This window comes from Bubalus bubalis, chromosome 4 (assembly GCF_019923935.1).
Source record: "Bubalus bubalis isolate 160015118507 breed Murrah chromosome 4, NDDB_SH_1, whole genome shotgun sequence".
In the NCBI taxonomy this organism is placed as follows: Eukaryota; Metazoa; Chordata; class Mammalia; order Artiodactyla; family Bovidae; genus Bubalus; species Bubalus bubalis.
In genome coordinates, this window is record NC_059160.1 from 7,134,685 (window position 1) to 7,157,805 (window position 23,121).

The 23,121-nt window shown below is 53.1% G+C and overlaps 2 protein-coding genes across 6 annotated transcripts in view; both read right to left on the minus strand.

Annotated features, from left to right (window-relative positions):
* Window positions 1–4,581, minus strand: part of SREBF2 (sterol regulatory element binding transcription factor 2) — a 57,028-nt gene extending 52,447 nt beyond the window's left edge. For all 3 annotated transcript variants that reach the window (XM_025282779.2, XM_025282778.2, XM_025282780.2), the window contains exon 1: window positions 4,305–4,581. In XM_025282779.2, coding sequence (XP_025138564.1) covers window positions 4,305–4,392 — 88 coding nt within the window. In that variant the 5' untranslated portion in view covers window positions 4,393–4,581. The remainder of the gene's footprint in view (window positions 1–4,304) is intronic.
* A 1,376-nt stretch (window positions 4,582–5,957) lies between these two features.
* Window positions 5,958–23,092, minus strand: CCDC134 (coiled-coil domain containing 134). Of its 3 annotated transcripts, none has more exons than XM_006068911.3 (7): window positions 22,942–23,092; window positions 21,356–21,474; window positions 20,524–20,645; window positions 20,235–20,319; window positions 18,292–18,473; window positions 17,951–18,022; window positions 5,958–8,492 (listed from the first exon to the last, which is right to left on the minus strand). In XM_006068911.3, the coding sequence occupies exons 2-7, from the start codon at window positions 21,456–21,458 to the stop codon at window positions 8,367–8,369; spliced, it is 690 nt and encodes a 229-aa protein (XP_006068973.1). In that variant the 5' UTR covers window positions 21,459–21,474; window positions 22,942–23,092; the 3' UTR covers window positions 5,958–8,366. The 3 variants fall into 3 exon arrangements, with proteins under 3 accessions (XP_006068973.1, XP_006068974.1, XP_006068975.1); XM_006068912.3 differs by having other exon boundaries at window positions 22,938–23,075; XM_006068913.3 differs by lacking the exon at window positions 22,942–23,092 and having other exon boundaries at window positions 20,524–20,652; window positions 21,356–21,475.
* Between the last annotated feature and the right edge of the window lie 29 nt (window positions 23,093–23,121).

Here is a 23,121-nt window from a genome sequence, read left to right on the forward strand (position 1 = left end):
AGTAAGCAAGTGAATCAATGGGGCTATTATAATCCCTAGGAAAAAACAAACAGCGACAAAAACCGTAGAGGATCTACCCAAGAGAAAAGAAAACATGCCCACAGAAAAATCTGTACATGAATGCTCACAGCAGCTTCCTTTATAATAGCCAAAATGTGGAAACAAGCTAAATGTCTAACAAGTGATGAACCGATAAAACACGGAGTATCCATATAAGGGAACACTGGTGCAACAGATGGACCGCAACGTTATGCTAAGTGAAGAAGGCCACTCAGTGTATGATTCCATTCATATGAAATGTCCAGAAGAGGCCAATTCACAAGGGGAGAATGTAAATTAGCTCACTGAAAAGTTTCTCCAACCTTCTCCACTGAGAACCGCTGCCCCTACTTGCCCTCCTGACTCTGTTTACCAAGCCTTGGACCACTTCACTCAATCGCTTCCTCCATTGGATCTCCTAATTGCCAAATCCCACGAGTCCTGTCAGAGCCTCGTCATCCTTGCTGTCTTCTGCAGCCCTGTCTCCATCATCCACTGTTCCTCAAAAAGCTCACTTCCCCTTAGGTTATTACACTTTCCTCGCCTGTCTGGTTCCACCTTTTCCTCTCACCTGTGTCAACTCATCAATCTGAGTGACTAGTCTTTAATCTCCACCCCCAGTTTTGACCTTCTCCTGAATATCTGTCTCTGGTTTCCTACTAGTGCCTCAATTTCAGTCCATTTAAAGACAAATTTTCATCATCTCCCCAAACCAGCTCTTCCTGCTACCTTCTGAACCCTCCCAATGCCCTACATCAAAGCCTAAATGGGAACTTAAATTCCACCTCTGCTCTGTCTTCAGGACCAAGTTTCACTGAGGCCAAGTCTTGTCATGTCCAGCACCTTGCACAATGGCTACTTCCTCTCCCCATCCTGTCACTCTCTTAGGATTGTCATCACACACCCAGATGACTGTCTCCTTGAGGCAGGAATGAGTTCTCTAGGTGGTAGAAACCCTCTCTCCCCCACCACACACAAACAAAAAAAATATATGTGTTCATACCCACAGAGTCTCTTCTTCAGCTGACTGGCTCCCAGAAGCATCTAGCCCTGATCTGATCCAACACCAAGGGCTGAGCCTAATATTAATTATTCTACTCCTGCCTAGCTCAAAGTCCTTGGACTCATTCAAACATTCCACAAATATTTAATTCTAGGCGAAGGAAACAAAACAAAGGTCCTGGCTCTCATAGGGTTGATGTTCTGGAGGGGGGTGTATGGGTGAGTATTCAAGGATACCTGCAGACCACTAGTCTTCAGCCCACTCAACTTTGCTGTAAGACCTGAGTCCAGGGCCATCTCTTCGGTGTGGTCTTCCTGGTAAGCCAGTATTTACCAAGCTCCATCCACACTCACTGACTTTCACTAACTGCCCTGTATAACTGAGCTATTCTATACTCAGTATGCTTACCAGGTGGCTCAGTGATAAAGAGTCTGCCTGCCAATGCAGGAGACAAAGGAGATGCAGGTTCAATCCCTGGGTCAGGAAGATCCGCTGGAGGAGGAAATGGCAACCTACTCCAGTACTCTTGCCTAGAGAATTCCATGGACAGAGGAACCCTGCGGGCTATGGTCCAAGGGGTCGCAAAGAGTTGGACAGAACTGAGCATGCATGCATACAACACACACACACTACAGTTTTATTATCATTCATCTCAAGCTCCACAAAGCCATAAAATTCTATCTTCCTATGTTCCCTATAGCTCAGAAACTACAGCTGGCATGTGAATACTTGTTGACCAATGAAGACAGGGAACCGCTTTATCCCAAATCTAACATGAAGCCCTGTGAAGCCACTTAACCACAGTGGGAGTTTCCAGAATGTTCATTTTACTCAACAATCTATAGGCGTAAGGTTACTACTTAACCACCAGGTACTTCAACACAGTGCACTTCCTCAGTGGCTCAACAGTAAAGAATCTGCCTGCAATCCAGGAAACACAGGAAATGTGGGTTTGATCCTTTGGTCCGGAAGATCCCCTGGAGAAGAGCATGGCCACCCACTCCAGTATTCTTGCCTGGAAAAATCCCATGGACAGAGGAGCCTGGCAGGCTATATAGTCCATAGAGTCGCAGAGTCAGACACGACTGAAGTGACTTAGCATGCACACAAGCACACTTTAACACATTATAAATTTATAAATGAAAACAAACAGGGATCAGTTTCCAAATGGGAATGCAAAATCCACACAAATTTCTTTGTGTGAGGCTGCTGGAGGGCAGTTATAGACACAGTCCTTACTGGCTGTGTATGCCTTATGGGTAAGTTAATCAACTGCCTTGAGCCACAGTTTCAGGATTTATAAAAAAGGGATGAATGTAGTATAACAAGCAGTCTCTACCTGATGGAACTTGTTAAGGATTGAGAACATTGATGCATACTAACTGCTTAACACGGTGCCTGGCACACAAGTGCTCACAACATGTTAGCTGTCCTTGTTAAGTTCTAAGAACCTCCCTCCCTCCATTTGTCAACACATCCCTGTATTTGGGAGCATCCAACAAAAAAAGTCTGTGGTTAGATTTAGGGCTTCGTTAAAGAGTCTTACCACACTGCCTGGATGACCAAAATAGGAAAACAAGGTCAGGCCACAGGGTTGTTACAGAAGCAAAATGAGAAATGGATCCTCTTCATTTAGCTGCTGCCACTGTCTCTTCCCCTGGAAGAGAATCTTCTGCTGCCTCGGTTTCTTCATCTGTATGAGATGAAGCCTTCATACCTGCCTGTAAGGCTGTAGTAAGATCCTGGCACAAGAAAGTACTTTGTAAACTGGAAAGCACAATGCATCTGAGTCACTTACTGATTAAGAGCATGGGTTCTGGAGAATCTAGAGGGAGTGACTTGAGACAAGTTAACATATCTGACTTAGGTCCCCTATAAAACCGGAGCAGTAAGAATATCTACTTCAAGGATTGTAGTGAGGAACCAGTGAAACAATATAAGTAAGTGGGGCCTAGACTATCAGAAGAGCCCAACTGCTGCTGCTGCTGCTAAGTCTCTTCAGTCGTGTCCGACTCTGTGCGAGCCCATAGACGGCAGCCCACCAGGCTTCCCCCCTCCCCCCCCCCCCCCCCCCCCCCCGCCCCCGTCCCCGGGATTCTCCAGGCAAGAACACTGGAGTGCGTTGCCATTTCCTTCTCCAACGCATGAAAGTAAAAAGTTAAAGTGAAGTCGCTCAGTCGTGTCCCACTCTTCGAGACCCCATGGACTGCAGCCTACCAGGCTCCTCTGTCCATGGGATTTTCCAGGCAAGAGTACTGGAGTGGGGTGCCATTGCCTTCTCCGCCCAACTTTTGGGAGTTATTATTATTACTAGGACGACTTATCCACTCATTGGACCTCTCACCCCCAAAGATCAGGTGAAAAGACTGGTGTTAGCAGCGACGGCAACACTGACCCAGTAACTGTGTCCTGTAACCAGTTTGGGTGACCTTGGGCAAGTCTCTGACCTCCAAACTTTGGGTTCCGTGATCACAAAATTATCCCCTGGGCTCCTACAGCTCTTCCACTCCGCTGTGAAGGTGGCCGGAACAAAGGCCACCCACTCCCCAACCTGTCCCCGAGGGGGCCGGGGAGAGCACAACTCAAAATTCCTGCGGCTCAACTCTCTTTGCAGCGCGACAGCAGGAGCGCCCGGGTCTCTATCGCGGGGATATGCGTCCAACACTCCGCCGCCACCGCTCGCTTCATCAGCGACTAAGCTTCTCGCTGCCCCCCAAAGTTTTCCCAAGCGCCAGGAGAATTCGGCCGCGGTTCAACCCCGGGAAGACCACGGAGGGGGAGGACGCGGAGCCTAGGGGCCCGGCCCCGGGAATCTCCCAGAGCCGCCCACGCGGCCCGGTGGGGAGTGACAGGTGCGACGCGGAGCCGCTTGGGCGAGCAGGCAGACCTCGGACGGCGCGCGACGGAGGCAGCGGCCGCGCGCTCTCCGCTGGCCGCTCCCTTCAGGCCCCCCCGCCCCCCGCCGACCCCGCGACCCTCGCTGGGCTTCCGGACACTAGGCGCCCCCCGGAGCAGCTCCCGCGCGGCCTGCCGGAGCCCAGCCGCCGGGCGGGGCTGAAGCCCGCAGCGCCCGGAAGGGTTGCGGACAGTCGCGGCGACCGCGCGCGCCGGTTCCTCCCGCGTGAGACGGGGCTGGCCGGTGGCTGGCTGTGTGTGAGGAGAAGGTGGGCGCACGCGCACCCGCGCGCGCCGCCGTAACCCCTTCCTCCCCGCGCGCGCCCCCCGCCCCCCGCTCTCCCACCCACCCCACCCCACCACTCACCGTCGATGTCCCCCAGGGTCAGCTCATCGCCCAGCTCCGTCAGCGTCTCCATGGTCTCCAGACCGCCCAGCTCGCCGCTTCCGTCCATCGCCCGGCTCGGCGCAGAAGACCACCTCCCCCGCGCCCCACGCCTCCTCTGCCGTCCCGCTCAGGGAGACGCGGGGGCGGTGCCGCCGTCGCCGCCCATGACACCCAACAGCCCCCGCCGGGTTACCGCCTCAGCGGCCGGTGCCAGCCGCAGCCATGTTTGCGCCGCGCGGGACGGGGGCGGGGCGGCGCTGCCCCGCCCCCAGCCCGCGCCCTCCGTGGCCCCGCCCCCCGGGCCGGGCGCCCCCTTGTTTGTTGTCAATGGGACCAGGCTGGTCGTGGCCAATCGGCGCGCGGGCCGGCGCGTGGGGTGATGGCGCGTCGACGATCAGCAGCTCGGATTTGCATAGCGAGGCCCCACCTCTGGCGGCTCTTAAGCGAATACGAAAAGCGAGTCCCCCGGGTCCTTAGACCAACCTCCTTTCCCCCCATGATTAAAGGAACCGTTCTTTTTTCTCTTGGTTTGGCTCCGCGAGCTAACTCGGTCCACCTGCTAGGGGTGGAAGGGTTAACGCCGTCCGCCCCGCATCCGCTCGGAGCCCCCCGGAGCACATTACGTCATCCTCCCAGCTGTCAACCTCCTCTCCCCACCCCACCCCCGCCTCGCTGCCCAGCCCACTGGAGCGGGCAGAATCAAAACTGGACCACCAACACTGGGCCCCCCCCACCCCGAGGAGTTTGGAGATGGTCTCTAATCACGTTCCTCCCAAGCCTTTCTACGGAGACTCGCGAACTGCCCGAGTGCGGAGCGTTTGTTTTATGAACTCTGCGCCTTTGCATCTGCCGCGACCACGTGTTTACTCCAGCGGTCTCCCCCTGGGTACTTCCGAATCTCCTGCAGTCCTTTAAGATAGTGCCAGTGCCCCGGAACCACCACAGGGCTTCAGGGGTGTGGTGCGAGCACGACATTTTGACAAAGAGTTCCGCAGAGATTCTGAGGCGCAACCTACCCACGGATTCCCACTTCTTCAACCACCTCACTTCCCCACCTCGCAGCTGGTCACGATGTAAACAAATGTGCAGGTTTCTAGGAATTTATACTAAGGAATAAAAGGACGAGTGCTCCGAGAAGTGCGCAAGCACATGTGTTCAAAGATGTTCATCACGGAATCCCCTGTAACCTGGAAAAACTGGGAAGCTCAATAAGGACCTGATGAATACATTACATCCACACAATGTAATACCATGGCATAGTTAAACGTATGCCATGTATATCTATTGTATATCTATGCAATAGATATCTATTGTATATCTATTGTATATCTATACAATAGATATCAAATGTATATTATTGACAAAGACTTTCACAATATATTGTTAAAAGGGAAAAGCTGTCTCACTAGTTGGTGAGAGCAGTTGCTTGGTGGTCAAAACTTAAAATTGAGTTCACAGGTTGGGTGGAGATAACCATATGGACATATGGATCCACTTATGAACCCTGTGGCTTTGGGCTGGTTAAATAACTTCTGTCTTGTTTTGTTTTCTTTCTCATTTTTGTCATCTCTAGAAAACGAGGGGAACAGTGCCCCCTTGGAGTGGTGAAGATGAAGTGAGATCACTTGCACACTCATTTGACAGTATTTATTGAATATCTCTGTGGCAGGCAAAGAGACAGATTCTGCCCTCTGAGAGCTTCCAGCCCGTTGAATTAAACAGACACTGATATTTAAGAGGAAACCTAAAATTCTGTGGTGACAACTGCATCTGGTATAGCCAGGGGAACACACAAAGCAAACAAAGGCCCTGAGGCAAGAGGAGCTACTGCAAGCCAGCACATGGATAAGGCTTCACACGCAGTGCTCATACAAGGTAGCTACTGTATTGGTAACTGAAAAATCACATGTGATCTGTGTGCACATGAAGGGCAAAAAGGATGGAAGGTCCAACAGTTGAGCGTCAGTTATGGTTATGGAGTGGTGAGATTAGGGTGAATCATACTTTCTTCTTGGCATATCAGTGTTACTTAAAATTACTTTTTATAATCAACATGTATAGCAAAGTACCTTATGGGGAGGGTAGGGGAGACACAAATGTTCTTTTCATTGTTTACATGCAGGAGAGTTGATATAGATGATAGAAGTCTCACCTTAAAACAGAAAACCAAACCCTGCTGCCCTGCTCTGGCCAGGCGCTGAGCTGGACAGTGCCACCTTCAACTCCACCATTCAGTGGCTCTCGCAGGGCTCCCACACTAGGGGGTAGTCTGCTGGCACACCATACCACGTACTTTCACTTTGGTTCAATGCCCCTCCCATCACAGAGCCTCAGTAAGCTACTGCAGAGGGCTGCCTGAACATCAGGTCAGGTAAGTGGGCACAGTGCCTCCCACTCTGCAGCTGTTCCCTCAGCTCCCAGCTAGACCTGCCCAGGGAGGAAGAGAGCAGAGTGGTTCTGTTTGTACCTTTTAAGGTGTCAGAGGGGAAAACGTGGGCTCATGGAAGGTGGAGAGGAAGGCATCAACCGAGACAGAGAGAAATGAAGGTGTAGAAGGAAGAGTTCCAGAGGATAAAGGTGCTAAAATGGGGCAGAAGTGAAGACTGGTTAAGACTAGGCCCCTCTCTCTCTGGCTGTGCATACAGTGAGCGCTCACCACATCTCTGGGATGAATGAAGAACCATCAGAGAAGGGCTCTTGTCACTGAGAAACCAGGCCCCAACCTCAGAGAAGCAGTTTAGGGCTGGGCAGAGGGTTCAGGCATTATCAAATTCATTACACCAATGAAGCCACAGCACAGGGAAGGGGTGGGCCAGGGTCACTCAGCAAGTCTGATGGGCTAAGACCCTGGGTCTCCCTTGGGCTCCGTTAGTGGTAGGATATTGGGGATAGCTGTGTGTCTCTTCCCTGGCTTGGCAAAGTCAAGAGACAGAGCTAGAATTCCCCCGAGCCCCTCCCTTCTCTGCCTGGGAAGGGCATGACTGAAGGGCGGCTGCCTACTCAGGTCCTGAGTCCCTCTGCAGCCCCCCACCCCCCTGGCCCTGGTCTCTGCTTACAGGCCTCCTGACACAGGGGGCTTGCTGTCTGGCCCATCCATCCTGGGAGCAGCCCTTCCGCTACAAAGTACAGCCTCCTGCAGAGCTCCAGCCTGTTCCCCAACAGCGCCCCCAACAGGCCCAGGGGCTCCCTGCACTGCCAGAGAGGACAAGTTGATTCTTCCTTGGGCCTGCCTGCTCAATGACTGTCCCTCAATACCTGAGGACAGAGATCAGGCTGCTCCAAGACTGTCTTGGGCTAAACACCCTCCCAGGAAGGGTACTTCTGGTCCCTTCCCAACACTGACCCCTCATCAAGGACGGTGCTGAGAAGTGAATAGGAGGCCGAAGCCAAGCCTCTGCTTTGCTGCCCTGCCAGGGCCTGAGGCTCCTCCTGGGTAGGCAGAACATTCTCTAAGGTGGTCTCTACAGCTGAGGGCCCCGGACCCCCCTGCCCAGGCCCCCTTTACCTGCTCTGTGGAGAGGCTCACATCTCCCTGGGGCCCAAACCAGCCTCGGTCAGCCCAGAGCATTTGCTGGCTTTTATTTTCTCTGCAGGGGGCTAGGATCTGTGCCCAGCAACTCAGTGACACAGTGGGCCCAGCAGCAGGCATGACACCTCTGCACATGGGTCAGAGCCTAGTTCTGCAGCCTCCCCATGAGGAGCGGCTGCCAGCGGGCCAGCGGTCCTAACCCACGGTCGTGGGGGAGGGAGTCCAGCCTAGGATCCTTCCTGCTTCCCCCAGCATCTCCACAGGGTTAGGTCTGCAGAACAGCGCCCTCTGGAAGATCCCTTGGCACCCCTCCAAGGAGGTCCCTGGGAGGAAGTCCAGCCTTCTGTGGCCCAGTCCCTTCAGTGAGGGCTCGGAGCCAGCCCCAGGGGGCCAAGCAGACTCTGGCCTCCTCTCTGAAGGCACCAGCGCTCACCATCAGCTACGCTTCTGCAATGTCCTTTTCCTCCCAACTGGCCGCCTCCTGGTCCCGTGAGCCCTGGCCCGCTCCAGGGCTATAACTCAGACTGTGATCTTGAGATCCGAGGGCCTTTACGGATCTCTTTCCGCTTCTCTTCTTTCTTCCGGCGTTTCTCCTCTTCCCTCAGGGCCTTCTGGAAAGGGTCAGTGCTGGAGATGAACTGAGGGGAAAAGCAGAGAGGTCTATTAGGTCAGTTGGCAGCAAAGAGTGTGCTCTGAGCTAGGCTGCTGTGGGCTGTGGGTACAGGAAGGTCACTGAGACACAGGCCCTGGCCTTGGGGGAAGCCCACGGACATGGAGCTAGTAAATGGGCTCGGGGAAAACTGCTGAATGGGTCTCAAAAGATTAAGCAGGAGCTTGCCAAGCCAACAGGGTAAGGGAAGAGGACATTCCAGGAAGAGGGACGGGTGTTGAACCTGCACAGCACATTTGAGAAACAAGCGACAGACTGCACTCGGGGTAAAGGGGGCTGAGTGCCCAAGACCCACCATGGGCCCCCAGAACCTTTGGTGGGAGGGGGCAGTCAGCGAGCGTAAGACAACAGGGGTCCTACTGCTTGCGGACAAGCTGCAAGGTGTAGGCAAGGAAGTATATAGAAAGCAGCTGGATTAGAGGTTAAACTGCCAGACCTGGCAAGAGATGGAAAGAAGATGACAGTGATGCCCAGGCTTGTGGCTTCCCTAGTGGGTGCAGGGTGGTACCCAGTGAGAAGATAGGAACATATGGCGTGCCGGGCGGGAGGAGGATGGGACTCTGGCCGGGGCAACCCCCAGGCCCTCAGCTCTTCCTCCCCGACTCTCCAAACTGGTTCATCTGAACCCAGGGCTTCTGTCGCACCTCTACAGTCCGTCACCCCTCAGATTTGCATCTCCCTATCTAAATGCCTGTCTGACACCTCCACGTGTGTGCACATGTGCCCCGAACTCAGCATGGCTCCATCTCCCCAAAACCCAGTCCCCTTCCAGAGTCCGTGTCCTCATGAACAGCAGAGTCCCACATCCCAGTCAGCAAGTAGGGCAGAAACCAAGCATCACCCCCACCCACCCCCCACTTCCCCAGCCGCAGGTCCAAACCCATCACAGTCCATTGCCAAGGTCTGGCCCATTTTAACCCCTAAGTCTCAAACCCATCTCTTCTGTCTCACCTATCATATCACTAACCCCACCACCACCCCCCTACACCTCTCCTGATAAACCTCGGCACATCCCAGGGTCTCTCCACACCCACTTTGGTCCCTCTGAAGCCATTCTCCTCGCTGCAATCAGATATTTTCAAAATGTAAATCGCACTCCTGCTGAAACCCTTCCTTGACTCTCCACACAGCTCTATGTGCAGGCCCACCCTGCCCACCCCTCCTCCCCCCTCATTTCTGGCTCCTGGGTTCCTTTGTGCCCACTTCCAGCCCTCTGCACATGCTGTGCCCCAGGCCCAGAATGCTCTTCCCGGTCCCCACCCTCTTTGCCACAGTAGCTGCAGCTCAGCGGTCCCCATCCCTGGGGTGACTCCTGCCCTTTCCCGGCTGGGGCTGTCTCCTCCGGTTCCTTCTCAGTGCTTCTCCCCTGCGACCACCTGCTTCCGTGACACCTGCTTCGTGCCTGTTGCCCCCACTGGATCACACTCTCCCCAAGGACAGGTGGATAGTGTGGGGTGCCGCTCACTGTGACACAAGCCCCCAGTGTGGTCTGATGGGCCGACAGGTGGCGCTTAGTATGTATTTTTTTAATGAATGAATGAATCATGTTAGAGTATGAAATACAGTAATATCCACAACTCAGATAACTCTGTTGGGAAATATGCCCTTTTACTTGTTCATATGGTAAATCTGATGTTGGTCAAGGCAGACGTTAATAACAAACTAGGAGCTCCACCTTGTGGAGTAATCCACCTACTGTGTTAGATTGAACCACAAGTCTGGAAGATGGGATGAAGCCAGAGAAGTGCAGCCCAGAGAGGGTAATGATCTGCACAGGTCACACAGCTAGTCCTAGTTGGGACTAGCCCCCAAGCCTCCCAAGCTCCCTGCCCTGTGCTTCCCCGATCACACTGCCTCCTATCCCTACCAGTTACTTCGGATCCTCCTGGGAAGCAAGAAGGAGCCAGCAGACCCCTCGGGCCACAGAGGACCCCATCCTCTGACTCTGGCTGGGGAAGGACCAGTCAAGAGATCCTGGCCCCTCCAGCCCCAGCAGGTTGGGTCAGCAGAGAAACAACGCCTAGTCCTTTCCTGGCTCTCCTCCCAGCTGGGCCTGGCTAATGCCTACTTTAAATTCGGATGCTGACCTCCAGCGGGCCCTCCCTGCTGCCTGGAAACCCAGGATGTTGCCCTGGTCCACTCCCTGTCCTGCTCTCCTAGACAGACCTTCTCCTCGAGCCTCCATCTCTCTCCCCTCCTCACTCGCAGACCGTGACCTTGCTTCCTGTTTCACAGAGAATGGAGACGCTAAGGAGACAGCTTCCGTGAGCCCCCTCCGCCACACCCACGGACCCATGCTGCTGTGCCCACGCTGCTCTTCCAGGCAAGGCCACCCCTCCCCCAGGCAATAGCTCGCCCTTCTCTCCCTCCTCACCTCTTCAGGGATGAGGCTCCAGTGACTCTCCTACCCCTACACCGGGGGTTCTTCCCCACCCCTGCCACGGGTGGGTCCCCTCAACATGCAACATGCAAATGCTGTTCACTCTGCTCTCCCATCCGACTAAGATATCCCCTGGAACCCACGCCCTCCTCCAGTTAGTCTCCCGTTGGGTCTGCTCCCCTTGAAAACACATCTCTTTACAATAGGTAACAAGGGTATACTGCACTGCTGCTGCTGCTGCTGCTAAGTCGCTTCAGTCATGTCCGACTCTGTGCGACCCCACAGACGGCAGCCCACCAGGCGCCCCCGTCCCTGGGATTCTGCAGGCAAGAACACTGGAGTGGGTTGCCATTTCCTTCTCCAATGCATGAAAAGTGAAAGTGAAGTCGCTCAATCGTGCCCGATTCTTAGCGACCCCATGGACTGCAGCCTACCAGGCTCCTCCGTCCATGGGATTTTCCAGGCAAGAGTACTGGAGTGGGGTGCCATTGCCTTCTCCGGGATATACTGCACAGCACAGGCAATTACAGCCTCTGTCTTGTAATAACTTTTAATGGAGCAGAACCTGTAAAAACACTGAATCACTATGCTGCACACCTGAAACTAACATTAAAAACAAAAAAAAGAGAGTAACTTTTCAAAAGAGTCAGCTGTATTTGATGGGATGAGTCTACTTCCTTTCATCTCCTTCTCTTGAAACTCAGTCTTTTATCCCCACCACTTGACCAAAAGAGCTTTTACCCAGCTCTCTGAGGGCTGGTCTTCACGCTGCTAAGTTCGGCGGCCAATTCCCAGCCCCACCTTCCTGACCCTGCAGCGGCGTCCGATGGCACGTCCACTCTCCTTCCTGTCACATGGCCTCAGGGAACTGATTCTCTCTTGGGTCTGCTACTACTCCACTGACTGATCCCTCTTGGGGTGCTCTGTGAGCTCCTCCTCACTCTCTCATCTCTAACTGCAGGCCCATCCCAGACCACCGCTCTATCTGGCCCGTCCCCCTGCCCCCTGGAGTGATGGGACATGGTCTGTCATCGGCACGACTCTCACATTTGCAGCTCTGGCTTTCATAAGCTCTCCCCTGAAATCTAGTCCTCCTCCCTGACATCAGTCAAGTCAAAATCAGTTACCTCCTTGACATCTTCATTCAGATGCCCATTAGGTCCAGAAACAAGGCATTGATCCCCAATCCAGCCCTCAAACTCGCCCCACCACTTTGCTCATCTGGTGGAAAATAGCAACCCCATTCTTCCAAAATTGTCAAGTCATCCTTAATGCCTCTCTTTCACTCCATATTTGCTTCCTTAGTAAATTTTACTGGCTCTACCTTCAAAACAGAACCAAAATCTCACCATTCCCAACAGCCTCACTGTTGTCACCCTGGTTCAAGCCACTGTTAACTCCAAACGGACCAGCACAGCGGTCTCCTCACCAGGATCTGTCTCCACTCTGGTCCTCACACTATTTGCCACGCGGCTGCCAGGCTGACCCCTAAAAGGGCTAAGTCAGAGCCCCTGGCCCTGCTCCTCTGGGTCCCGGAGTAAACACCAAAGCCCTGGAGAAGACCTGCAAGGGATCTTATGATCTGGACTACAACTCTGACCTCCCCTTCCCATGCTCCTGCCCTTCCAAATACGCTTCCAACTCAGGGCCTTTGCACTCGCTGCCCCTCCAGTCTGGAAAGTTCTTCCCCCAGAGATAGGGCTGGCTCGCTTGCTGCTTTCAGGTCTTTGCAGTTGGAACCTCCTGTGTCCAAGTCACATGAAAAGCAACGATATCCTCACCTTATCCCTGGAATTCCTTAACCACGTGCCTCTGCCTTTTCCTCCATCACCCTTGTCACCATCTACCATGGATTTTTTATTGACTGTCTGTCTCCTCCAACCAGAATGCCTTTCCCAGGTGGGCAGAGCCGGAGGGCTTCTCTGGTGGCTGGGATTCAGCAGATGCTCACTAAACGTTGAATGAAGGCATGCGCTCTGCCTCTGAGCCTTCATGCAAGCCAGTCCCTCTCCCTGGAAGGTCTTCCCTGAGATGGTCCACCTGGCAACTCTTACTTGTCCCAGAGCCTTGGCCACCTGCTTCCACAGGTTTCCTCTCATGGGTCCCATGGCTCATGACACTTCCCTCTTCCACTGGTTCCAATGATCACGCTCGACTGGGACTGTGCTCCTCTGGTACCTTCCCCAGCAGTCTGTAAGCATCTGAACAGCAGGGAGAGGGCCAGCTCCCTTTGGACGGGGACAGTGGCCAGCCCAAAGCCTGATACAAGCTGGCTCTAGTATCATAAGTAGGGGCCCTCCCAGAATACCCACTGGTATGGAGGCAGTGCATGGGGGGAGCTGAGTAAACCTGGGCTGCTGCCGGCCTCCCCAAGTGGATACCTCAAAGAAACTGCCAGGATAGGCCCTGGGCCCCAGAGAACTTGATGGGGGCTCTCCCATCTCACCTCGCCCACCCTGTCCAGCCCCCAGGGGCCCAGGAGGCCAGGACTGAGCCCAGCGTGGACTTCATGGACAGGAATTCTGGTCCCCCAGCCCATCCACCCTGCACCGGGCTGGGAGCCAGGCAGGACCGGGGTATTTGGGGTGGGGGCAGGGGCTGGCCTCCCAGGAGCCCTACAATGCAGGTTCCATGAGGGGCCGGTGCTGCGCAATAGAGCACAGATGACCTTTAAAAAAAAAAGGTCATCTCAGAAACGTGCTGGCGGAGGGGTCTACACTGGATACTGAAAAGTGAGTAAAATCTTGGGACCGTCCCCAGCTGATGAGAAGGGAAGTGTGCTGCTTCTGTACGGCTATATCCAAGCAGAGCATATTACGATGACACTAAATCACACCTCTCTGGAGCCTGTTCTCTCTGAGGCCCACCTCCTGTGGGAGAGGCATTCATTTCATGATCTACAGGGCAAGGAGAGCCAGCATCACAGCAGGAAAACATCTCCATGAGAGCCCGCGCTGGGAAAGGCAACCTGCCACAGCCTGGAGCCTGCCTGCGTGTCCCTGCCGGGTACACCAAGAATCAGTCCTGCTGCTCTTGTCCAGGCTGTTTATCAGGGCTGTGGTGGCAGCAGGCCGCAGTGCAGGGTGTGTCATCTTGGTTTCACATGAAGGGGAGGCAGCTATGCTAGTGTGAAAAAGCGTATCGCCCACTCCATCACCTGAAGCAAAGCCACTAGTTCAACAGGGCCCTCGAGTCAGAGGTTCCTCTACTCAGGAACGCCACTGATTGTTCACCTGAATGAAGCGCTAATGGTGCTCTTAACCAAGCTGGCCTGACTGCTCTCCTTTGAAGGGCCTGCATCTAAGGCCGGCCCTTGGGTGGCGTCTCGGAACTTGGCCCTTGGCTGGTGTCTGGGAACCAGGATTCTGGGAGGGATTTCCATTACCCTGACTGATAAGAGTGGCGCCCTGTGCCTAAACCGTACAAAAGTGTGGTTTATGCCACAAACACGTGCTTCCCTTCTGGAGTGTGGAATTTTGGTATGTATTAGGCAGAGGGTCGGAGAAGGCAATGGCACCCCACTCCAGTACTCCTGCCTGGAAAATCCCATTGACGGAGGAGCCTGGTGGGCTGCAGTCCATGGGGTCGCGAAGAGTCGGACACGACTGAGCGACTTCCTTTCCACTTTTCACTTTCATGCATTGGAGAAGGAAACGGCAACCCAAGCCAGTGTTCTTGCCTGGAGAATCCCAGGGATGGTGGAGCCTGGTGGGCTGCCATCTATGGGGTCACACAGAGTCGGACACGACTGAAGCAACTTAGCAGCAGCAGCAGGCAGAGGGTGCCTATGTGACCGGTCCCTGGTAAAACCTCTGGGTGCTGCGTCTTTAACCGGCCCTCCTAATAGATGACTTCTCACACATGTTTTCATAACCTGTTGCTGGGGGAATAAAGTGTGCCCAGTGTGACTCCACTGGGAGAGACACGTCAAAGCTTGTGTCCAGGTTCCCTTAGACTTCATCCCAGGAGCCTTTTACCTTTTTTACTGCTGATTTTATTGTGGATCCTTGCACTGTAATAAATTAGAGCCTTGAGGACAACAACACACAGGAGTATTAACCAGTGACTCACAGGACTCAGTCCTCCCAGCAAATCACCAACCTGGGGGTGGGTTTCTATGGGCGGCAGCAGCCATCCAGCCCCAGGGATGATGCTGGGAGACCAACTGTCATAAAGTCCAGTAAGACAACAACCTGAATTAAAAGCCGTGACTCTTGCCTAGATGGTATTTCTAGCGACCAGGCATGCTGTATTCTTACTGACTGTTGTCAGCGTCCTAGCCATCTGGTCTGGCAGATAAGCAGCCTGCAAACTGGCAGGTCACACATGGCCATCCCTCTCGGGGGCCATGACCTGTGGAAACAAACCGTGGTTGACAACAGGACAGTCTGGGTCACTCGTTTAGATGCCCATAGCTAATTCTCTGATGAGACTGACCAGAATCAAACTGCTGATCGAGCCGACACTGCCCAGTTGACTGGCACTGCCACCTATACGTGTCACTGTACTAGATATGGCAGTACACCCACCACCACGGACTGACATAAAGCAGAGGACTCTGAATCTCTGATTCAACCACCTAGAGACCCTGGATGGAACAGTATGGCCCAAGATCATCAGAATAATGATCACCTGGGGGACTTCCCTGGCACTCCAGTGGTTAAGACTCCACACTTCTACTGCAGCAGGCATGGGTTCGATCCCTGGTCAGGGAACAAAGATCTCACATGCTACATGGCACACCCCGCTTCTCCAAAAAAATAATAATGACCACTTGGCTAAGTACACTCCTTGCCAAGTCCCCTTATAGTGGCCCATGTGGGCCAAGATGGGAAATAGGTGTCTGTGAAAATTTTGCAAAAAATGCTCTTGTCCCACTCACTTCTAACCCTTTCAGACAAAAAGTCTAGGTAAAAGTAGGGAATAACTGGAGAAAAGTGAAATTATAGGTCCTGGGATGTGACATGTTGATTTTGCAGCAATATTCTAGGGAGGGACTGCCTTAGCCCCCAGGAGGCATGTGGAACAATTAATTCTCTTTGTCCCTTACAGGCCAGCACTGCCGCCTGGCCAAACAATCCTAGGGTTCGTGCAAGCCAAGTGGCAGCTGCAGTTGAGTCAGACCAACTGTCCAGTGTGTCATTCTCAACCACGTGACAGGAAAATTCACATAGACGAGGTCACTGCGAAACTATTTGGCTCTGCCTGCTGCCATCAAAGGCAGCTCCCGAAGTAACCCCGCACAGACACACAGACCAGTACAACCTTGCCTCAGTCCAATCTTGGTATGAATCCTTCCGCCTGTCCTGATCCCTGATCGACCTTGGGTTATACCACATAGGGCAACTGAGGCAACTGAGCAACTCCTAAACTCCATGGTAACACTGCCCCCATTGTTTAGCTCAAACAATGCAGTGGTGACCCAAATCAAGTGGGAGACAGTGGACCATGGAATGCCTCCCCGATGCAGATGAAGATGGCTTTGGGTCTACCTACTGGCCCCAGTATCAGGCTTCCCCAATGGCTCAGTGGTAAAGAATCTGCCTGCAATGCAGGAGACTCAGGAGATGCAGGTTCGATCCCTGAGTTGGAAAAATCCCCTGGAGAAGGAAATGGCAACCCACTCCAGTATTCCTGCCTGGAAAATCCTATGCTCAGAGGAGCCTGGCATGCTATAGTCTGTGGGGTTGCAAAAAGCCGAACATGACTGAGCAACTGAACACACACACAAATTGGCCCTGGTAGCCACTAGCAATGACACTGAAGATCAGCAGCTCAGTCTAAACTCTTGTGTGGGTACTAAGAGATCATAGATTGGTCTCAGATGACATCCTGATTTTCTAATATAAGATCTACTGATCCCCTAGGACTTATCAGAGCTGGTTGAGTTCAGGACCCTGGAGCATATGGTTAAGATCAACACTGCACGTGGCCTCATCTTGCTAGTTACAGTCCTACTGACAGCAGTCTTAGACGAACTAAACAAACGTGGTCCTAGTCTCTTCGGATCAGATTATGATACGGAATAAGGCATTCATGTAGAAATGTTAGTTAAGCCAAGACACACAGGGCTGGTGGATGGACTGGTGTGTGTGTGTGGTGGTGGTGGGAGTGTGTATAGAATCCTCTCTATGGCCCTGAGCGTCCCTGCATTCTTGCTGGGTACACCTGACCCCTCTGTACCTGGGCCATTTCTCAGGTCGTGCTTACAGAAAGCAACCTTGAAGGATGAGGTGATGTCTGTCTACAAACAAAGACCAGGTTTGCTTCTGTTCACTATAAAGGTGGTGGATTTCCCAAGCTTGGTGTTCCTCAACTTGATACAAACCCACTGGCATCTGTCTGGACCCCTCTGCTTCACCTCTCTCCCCCAACCAAGACTTGGGAAATAAGGCAAACACGTATGACCAGGTTAACAGCAACTGCTTTCACTGTAATGAACTCTGATGTCTCTAACCTGTCAGCATCCATGAAACAGCAGCAAAATCCTAGACCTTCAGCAGTACCCCCCGACACCTGGGGAGAGCTTGTCCTTTGTGGAGGCCAGTCCTCCAGCCCTTCCTGCCTGGCCACTCCGACCCCACCCTCCCCTCTGCTGTCTGTCCTGCTCCCCCTGCGGCCTCCAGCCCTCAGAGCCCACTTCAGCTCTAGGATGAGAACACGAGCAGAAACGTGGGACCGAAAGCTGGTTAGGTAGGCTCAAGGGCAGAGAAGCAGGGCCTGACCTCCCATGGCTTCCCTACCATTCACCTGGTGTGAACAGTGCCTACTGTGTCCTGGGATGGACGTCTTCATAGCCCCTGACTGCCCCTCATAGCTGAGGTTCACCCTGCATGGACAGAGAGGAAGCTGAGCCTAAGACAGGGCCAGCAGCTTGCCCAGAGGTACCAGTGAGTGAGAGGTAGGTTAGACCCAGACCCAGGCATTTCTGGCTCCAAGTCCAAAGCCCTCACACTCCACTCTAGGTGCTGCTGCTCCTGCTGGTCCTGGCCTCCCAGGGCCCGGCAGACACAGTGCAGACAGGGCCACAGGCCCCAGCAGCTCACCTCTGTGCGGTCTACTTTAAATGGGTTCTGGAAGTCAGAGTGTTTCTCGCTGATCCCCAGCTCCTGGGCCATCTGCGGATAAGGAAAAGCTAGTCATCCTCTGCCTTCTCCCGCATCTTGCTCACCTGCAGGCCATTCCCTCCAAGGCTGGGATGGATGTGGGCCAGGTGATGACCCCCAGGCACCAAGGTCAACACAGAAGCCCTTGAAATGGCACCTCAAGGTGGCCCGAGGCTTATCACAGAAAATGCAACCAAGGGTTGACATTCAGGCCCCACTGAAGCAGGCTCATGGTGCAATCACATAGAGGGCTCCCGGACCTCCTCCGCCCCAGTCCTTACCAGGCCGAGGATGGGTGAGTGGGGGCCCTGGTCAAAGACGCCAGACTGGTTGCAGAAGCTGATGCCCCAGCGAATGAGGAGGTTCCAGTTGGAGTTGTGGTCAAAGTAGTGGTGCACGATCCTCGGGAAGCGCAGCACCACGTCGCCGAAGAAGGCCGTGTTCTCCACCACTTGGGAGAAAGCTGGCGAGAGGACTCTGGTGAGCGGCTGGCAGAGATGGCCCTCTGCAGCCTCCTGGCCAGCCCTACACACCCTCCAGAGGACAGCGACAAGCCCACTAACCAGAGAAGGGAACAGTGCCTGCTGCACACAGGCTGACCACATGTGCAGTGAGTACTGAGGGATTCCTGTCACCGAATCATCAAAACCACCTTCAGAGTGAGATGTGGCTGTAATTCCCATTTCACACACGGGAAACTGAAGCTGACAGCTAGTGAGCAGCAAACCTGGGCTGCAAACCTAGGTCTGCCTGACTCCAAAGGACATGCTTCTTCCCCCGTACCTCGCAGCTCAGAAGACTCGTTTGCCATGGAGACCAGAGAGGGGTGCCATTGCACAGATGGAGGCATATGCATCCCATGAGGCTTTGTTGGGTCTAACCTCCCCAACTTGGTACCATAATGTCCAGAGCTGGGCCCTGGTGTTAACTAGTGTCTGTGAGGGGTCAGTTCTGTTAGGATGGCCAGGGAACACATCAGGGCTTGTTTTCTTTTTAGTATATGTCCAATTTTATTTTAAATGCTTAAGTTCTTATTTTGAAATAACTTTAGACTTACATAATACACCACACAATTCCTTTACTCGGCTTCCTCTAATATTATCATCCTTATATAACCATTGTACAAACCATCTAAGACAGGAAATTAACATCAATACAACACTATTAACTAATCCCTAGACCTTATTTGATTTTGGTCAGTTTTTCCACCAATATCTTTTATTCAACAGATGAGTTTGAGTTTAGTGTCCATTACAGTGGCAGGTTCCCCTGACCCAGGCTAGCGTGAAGAATACTAACTATACACCCAGCCCTGGTTGAGGTGGGGAGGCCTATTTGAGTGACCCCCATAGATAAGGCCCACGTCCTTACCAGCACTGGCCAGACCACACAAAGAGATAAGGGGACTCCTCCAAAGATATGCCAGGCTGGGTCTGAGACAAGTGGGGCAGGGACCTCTGGGCTTCAGAACAATCCTGAATCACAAAGAACTCAGGAATTCACTAGGTTTATAGGTAAGAGCCAGGCAAACCACCTGTCCTCCTTCCCTTGGAAACTGGAGTTGATGGTGCCTTCTTCAGTTACAGTGGAGATTAGAGATGGTATCTGCCCAGCATTCAATATGTAAAGGCTACTTCTGTCCTGTCTCAGACAGTGTGACCTAACACACTTTATTGTTAGAATGTAACCAGTTAATGGGGAGAAATTACCACTGGAGAGAATTTCCTGGAAGAGGAGATGAAGGGATATAGAATATTCTTTTATTTATGTTGGTCCCACCTTGTCTCAAAAAGGATTTAAGGAGGTCAAGGCTTTTAGAACAGCAGTAAAGAGTGCTGGTAACTGCTCCCATGGACCAGTCACTTCAATAGACCTCAGTTTTTTTCTTCTATAAATGGAAACCACCCTTGCCATCTCTACCAGAAGGGTCAGGGTGGTGAAGGCAAGGATTGCGGGACTGGAGGTGGGCAAAGGCTCCTCCCTGATTCTCCTGCCCCAAGCACAGGACAACACTACGTAATGTATGTGTGTCAGGGATACAGAACCTGGCTCTGAAACGAGCCTAGAAACACTCAGAGAATCTTATACTGAGTGCCCAACCACCCAAGAGACTCCTTGAAGGTGCTGCAAGAGGGCATTCCCAGAGAGGAAAAGAAGAGTGACAAGAACAAGAGGGAAGGAGCAGCTGGAGAAGATCAAGGTTGCAGTGGGGGGAAGACCATACCATCCTTCAGTTTCTCGTCCTGAGGGAAGGGCCCATCTGGGAGCACACCTGCAGCAGTGAGCACTGTCCGGGAGTCCTCCAGCACCTGAGGGAAGCCCGCCTGGGCTGAGTGGCTTTGCCAAGGTCTTCCAGACCAGCCCCAGCCCTGTTTACTGAGGCCCTATTTCAAATCTTCTGTGGGTTCGCTTCCCCTTCACTGAACACCATCCCCGTGGGGAACTCCTACTCATCCATCAGTGCCCAGATCAAAGACCAGGCCTGCCATGAGCTGCCCTTTGCCTGCGTGCACCTTAAAGAGCCCCTTGAGCATGACATCCAGGATCTTGTACTGCTGGTGGACATCGTTCAGCTGTGCTAGGTTTTTCAGTGCCAACAGCTGCTCCCTCCGCTTCACCTCAAACATCTTCTTGTCTGAGCACCATTAAGTTAAGGAGCTGGCACCAATTCTCCTGCTTGGACAATCCAGTGGTCCTGATCCAGAGGGCCCATTCCTGGCCAGCAAGTCTCTGCAAGGGGCATAGATGTGCATGTCTGGGACTTCCCAGAGAATTAATAAGCTGTCTGAGAAGCATATGAATCCCACAACATATCATTATTTCACAGAGGATTCCACACGCAACAGCCTGAATACAACTGTCAGGACCTGGCTTCTGCCCTCCCCTTCCCTCCCTGTGGTCTTTCCACCATCTTCCACAACCCTTCACTGTTCCCAAAACCTCCGCTCCTCTGCTCACACAGTACACTCTGCCTGGGGTGCCCTCCCACCCTTCTCTATGAGTTTCCACTCTTTCAAGACCCGGTTTTTTAGTGGTAGCCCAAAATGCCAGGATTTGGTCTCCACCCAGGGTCTCACACAGAAAGTGCTAGGTACATGTAAAATCCTCAGGGTCCTCATGGTCCTGAAATATATGCCTTGCCTTCTCAATTTGTATGGGAAAACTGAGGCTCAGAAGGGAACTGACTTGATCAAGATCTGGTTAGAGTGCATTACTTTTTCTCCCCGATTTCTACTGGTTGAGGGGGGTGGGTCCTCCTCTACCCTGGAATCCCCCAAGCAACTGTGGGTACAGAGAGACCTCATTTATAGATCCCTCTAAAATACCTCCAACCCCAAAGGATACAGATCTCCAGGCTCGGGTCCAGGGAGGTCCTCAGGGTGTCTGTGACTCCTGTTCCAGACAATAGCAGGACAGACATGGAGGTCAGGAACTGAAGAAGGTCCATATCCAAGACTCTGGAGCTGAGAGCAACCCAGTGAAAGAAGGTGAGATCCAGAGCTTGGTGTTATACAAAACAGAAAGTGAACTGAAAAGCAACTTCCCCTGACATGACACAGCCTCCAAATACCGGGAAGCCAGCTTTCGGAATCCCTGAAGCCCCAGTCCCTAGCCCAGGGTCAGAGACCAAGAGACACATGGTGAAGACATGGAATGATGGGAGGAAGAAAGATAAATGTCAGCACAGCAGGGATGCTCAGAGAACTGGTCTGGAACCCTGTGCTGGAGCCCTGGCTGTGCCTGACTTCAGGACCTACAGAAGGCAAACTGCTCAGCCTCTCTGAGCTTCATCTTCCTCACTGCAAAATGAGGATAAGGAGGTCATCTCCCTGTTGCAGAGACAGAGACCTGGGTGAGGCACTGTGCCTGAGGAAGGAGGGTCAACATCCTTCCCCCTCACTTCCCCCACCCTGGCCTTCCAGGAGGCCCAGGGAGTCAAAAACGTGAAATTTGTAGGGTTTCCTGCTTTTCCTGACTTCTGTCATCAGAAAGGAAGAAGGGTGCGGGGTGGGAAGGGAGGCAAGGCAGTTTTGGGGTAAGACGGCTGTTACTCTCCTAGGAACCACAGGCACCACAAGCAACACCTGTTTCTATCTAGGCAACATTCCCCAACTATTTACCGAGTAACTTTCATGTTCCTTGAATGTTCTGGAGCCAGGAATACAGCAGGAACAACATTCCCTGCATCCTTCTGTCTCTAGTAGGGTTAAGAGACAGCCAACAAAGTTGTAAAATAAGCACAGAAGGATAAGAGGGAGTCAGCATAAGTGTGATATTAAAACCAGCAGTCAAAGGAGGCCTCTACTCAGATGACAGCTGCCCAATTTTACCAACGTGTAGATGAATGCACAGAAAAATGAAGTGACTGCCCAAATCACTTACAGATCACTCATAGATTTTCCAGTTAAACTAAGAGTCTTAATGAACAGGCTATCTCAGAGCTGGCCACTGTTCTACCGGGACACCTGCCTCAGGGGAGAGATGCTCAGTTCTTGACAGTGACCGCTCACAGAGGTCAACCAGAGAACCAACTCTGTCCCGTGCAGATCAGACAACTGAAGCCCATAGAATGTGAGGAAATAGTTCAAGCTCATCCAGAGCCCTACGTTCCACCGTCATATTCCAGACTCAAGGGAACCAAACCCTGGTTAAGGCGAAACTTGGGAGTCAGGGAATATCAGATGGCCGGTAATGACTGAAGCGGGGAAGAAGTGGGAAATGAGAGAGGTGACTTGGTGGTGGGTTCTGAGCGGGCCACTCGGGCTTGCAGACCAAGGATGCCACCCGTGCCTTTAGAGATCCTAGAGGGGAGTCTTTCCAATGAGGTCCGCGAATCCCACACCCCACCCCCTGTAGCCAGTTCTGGGCCCTCGGTCCCTCCTCCCGCCCTCCAAAGGTGTCTGCTTGCCCACGGCCCTCGCCGTACCTACCGGGCCAGGCGGGCGGGGGGGACTGGAGTCAGGCAGCAACAGACTCGAGGGTCTACTAGCGACCAGCAGAGCCGTGGATTCTCATAGAATGCCCGCAAGTAGCAGCACACGGACCGCCGATTACTGTCCCCGCCCACCGTGCCACTCCTGACCAACGAGCGCAGGCCGCGACGGCCGCTC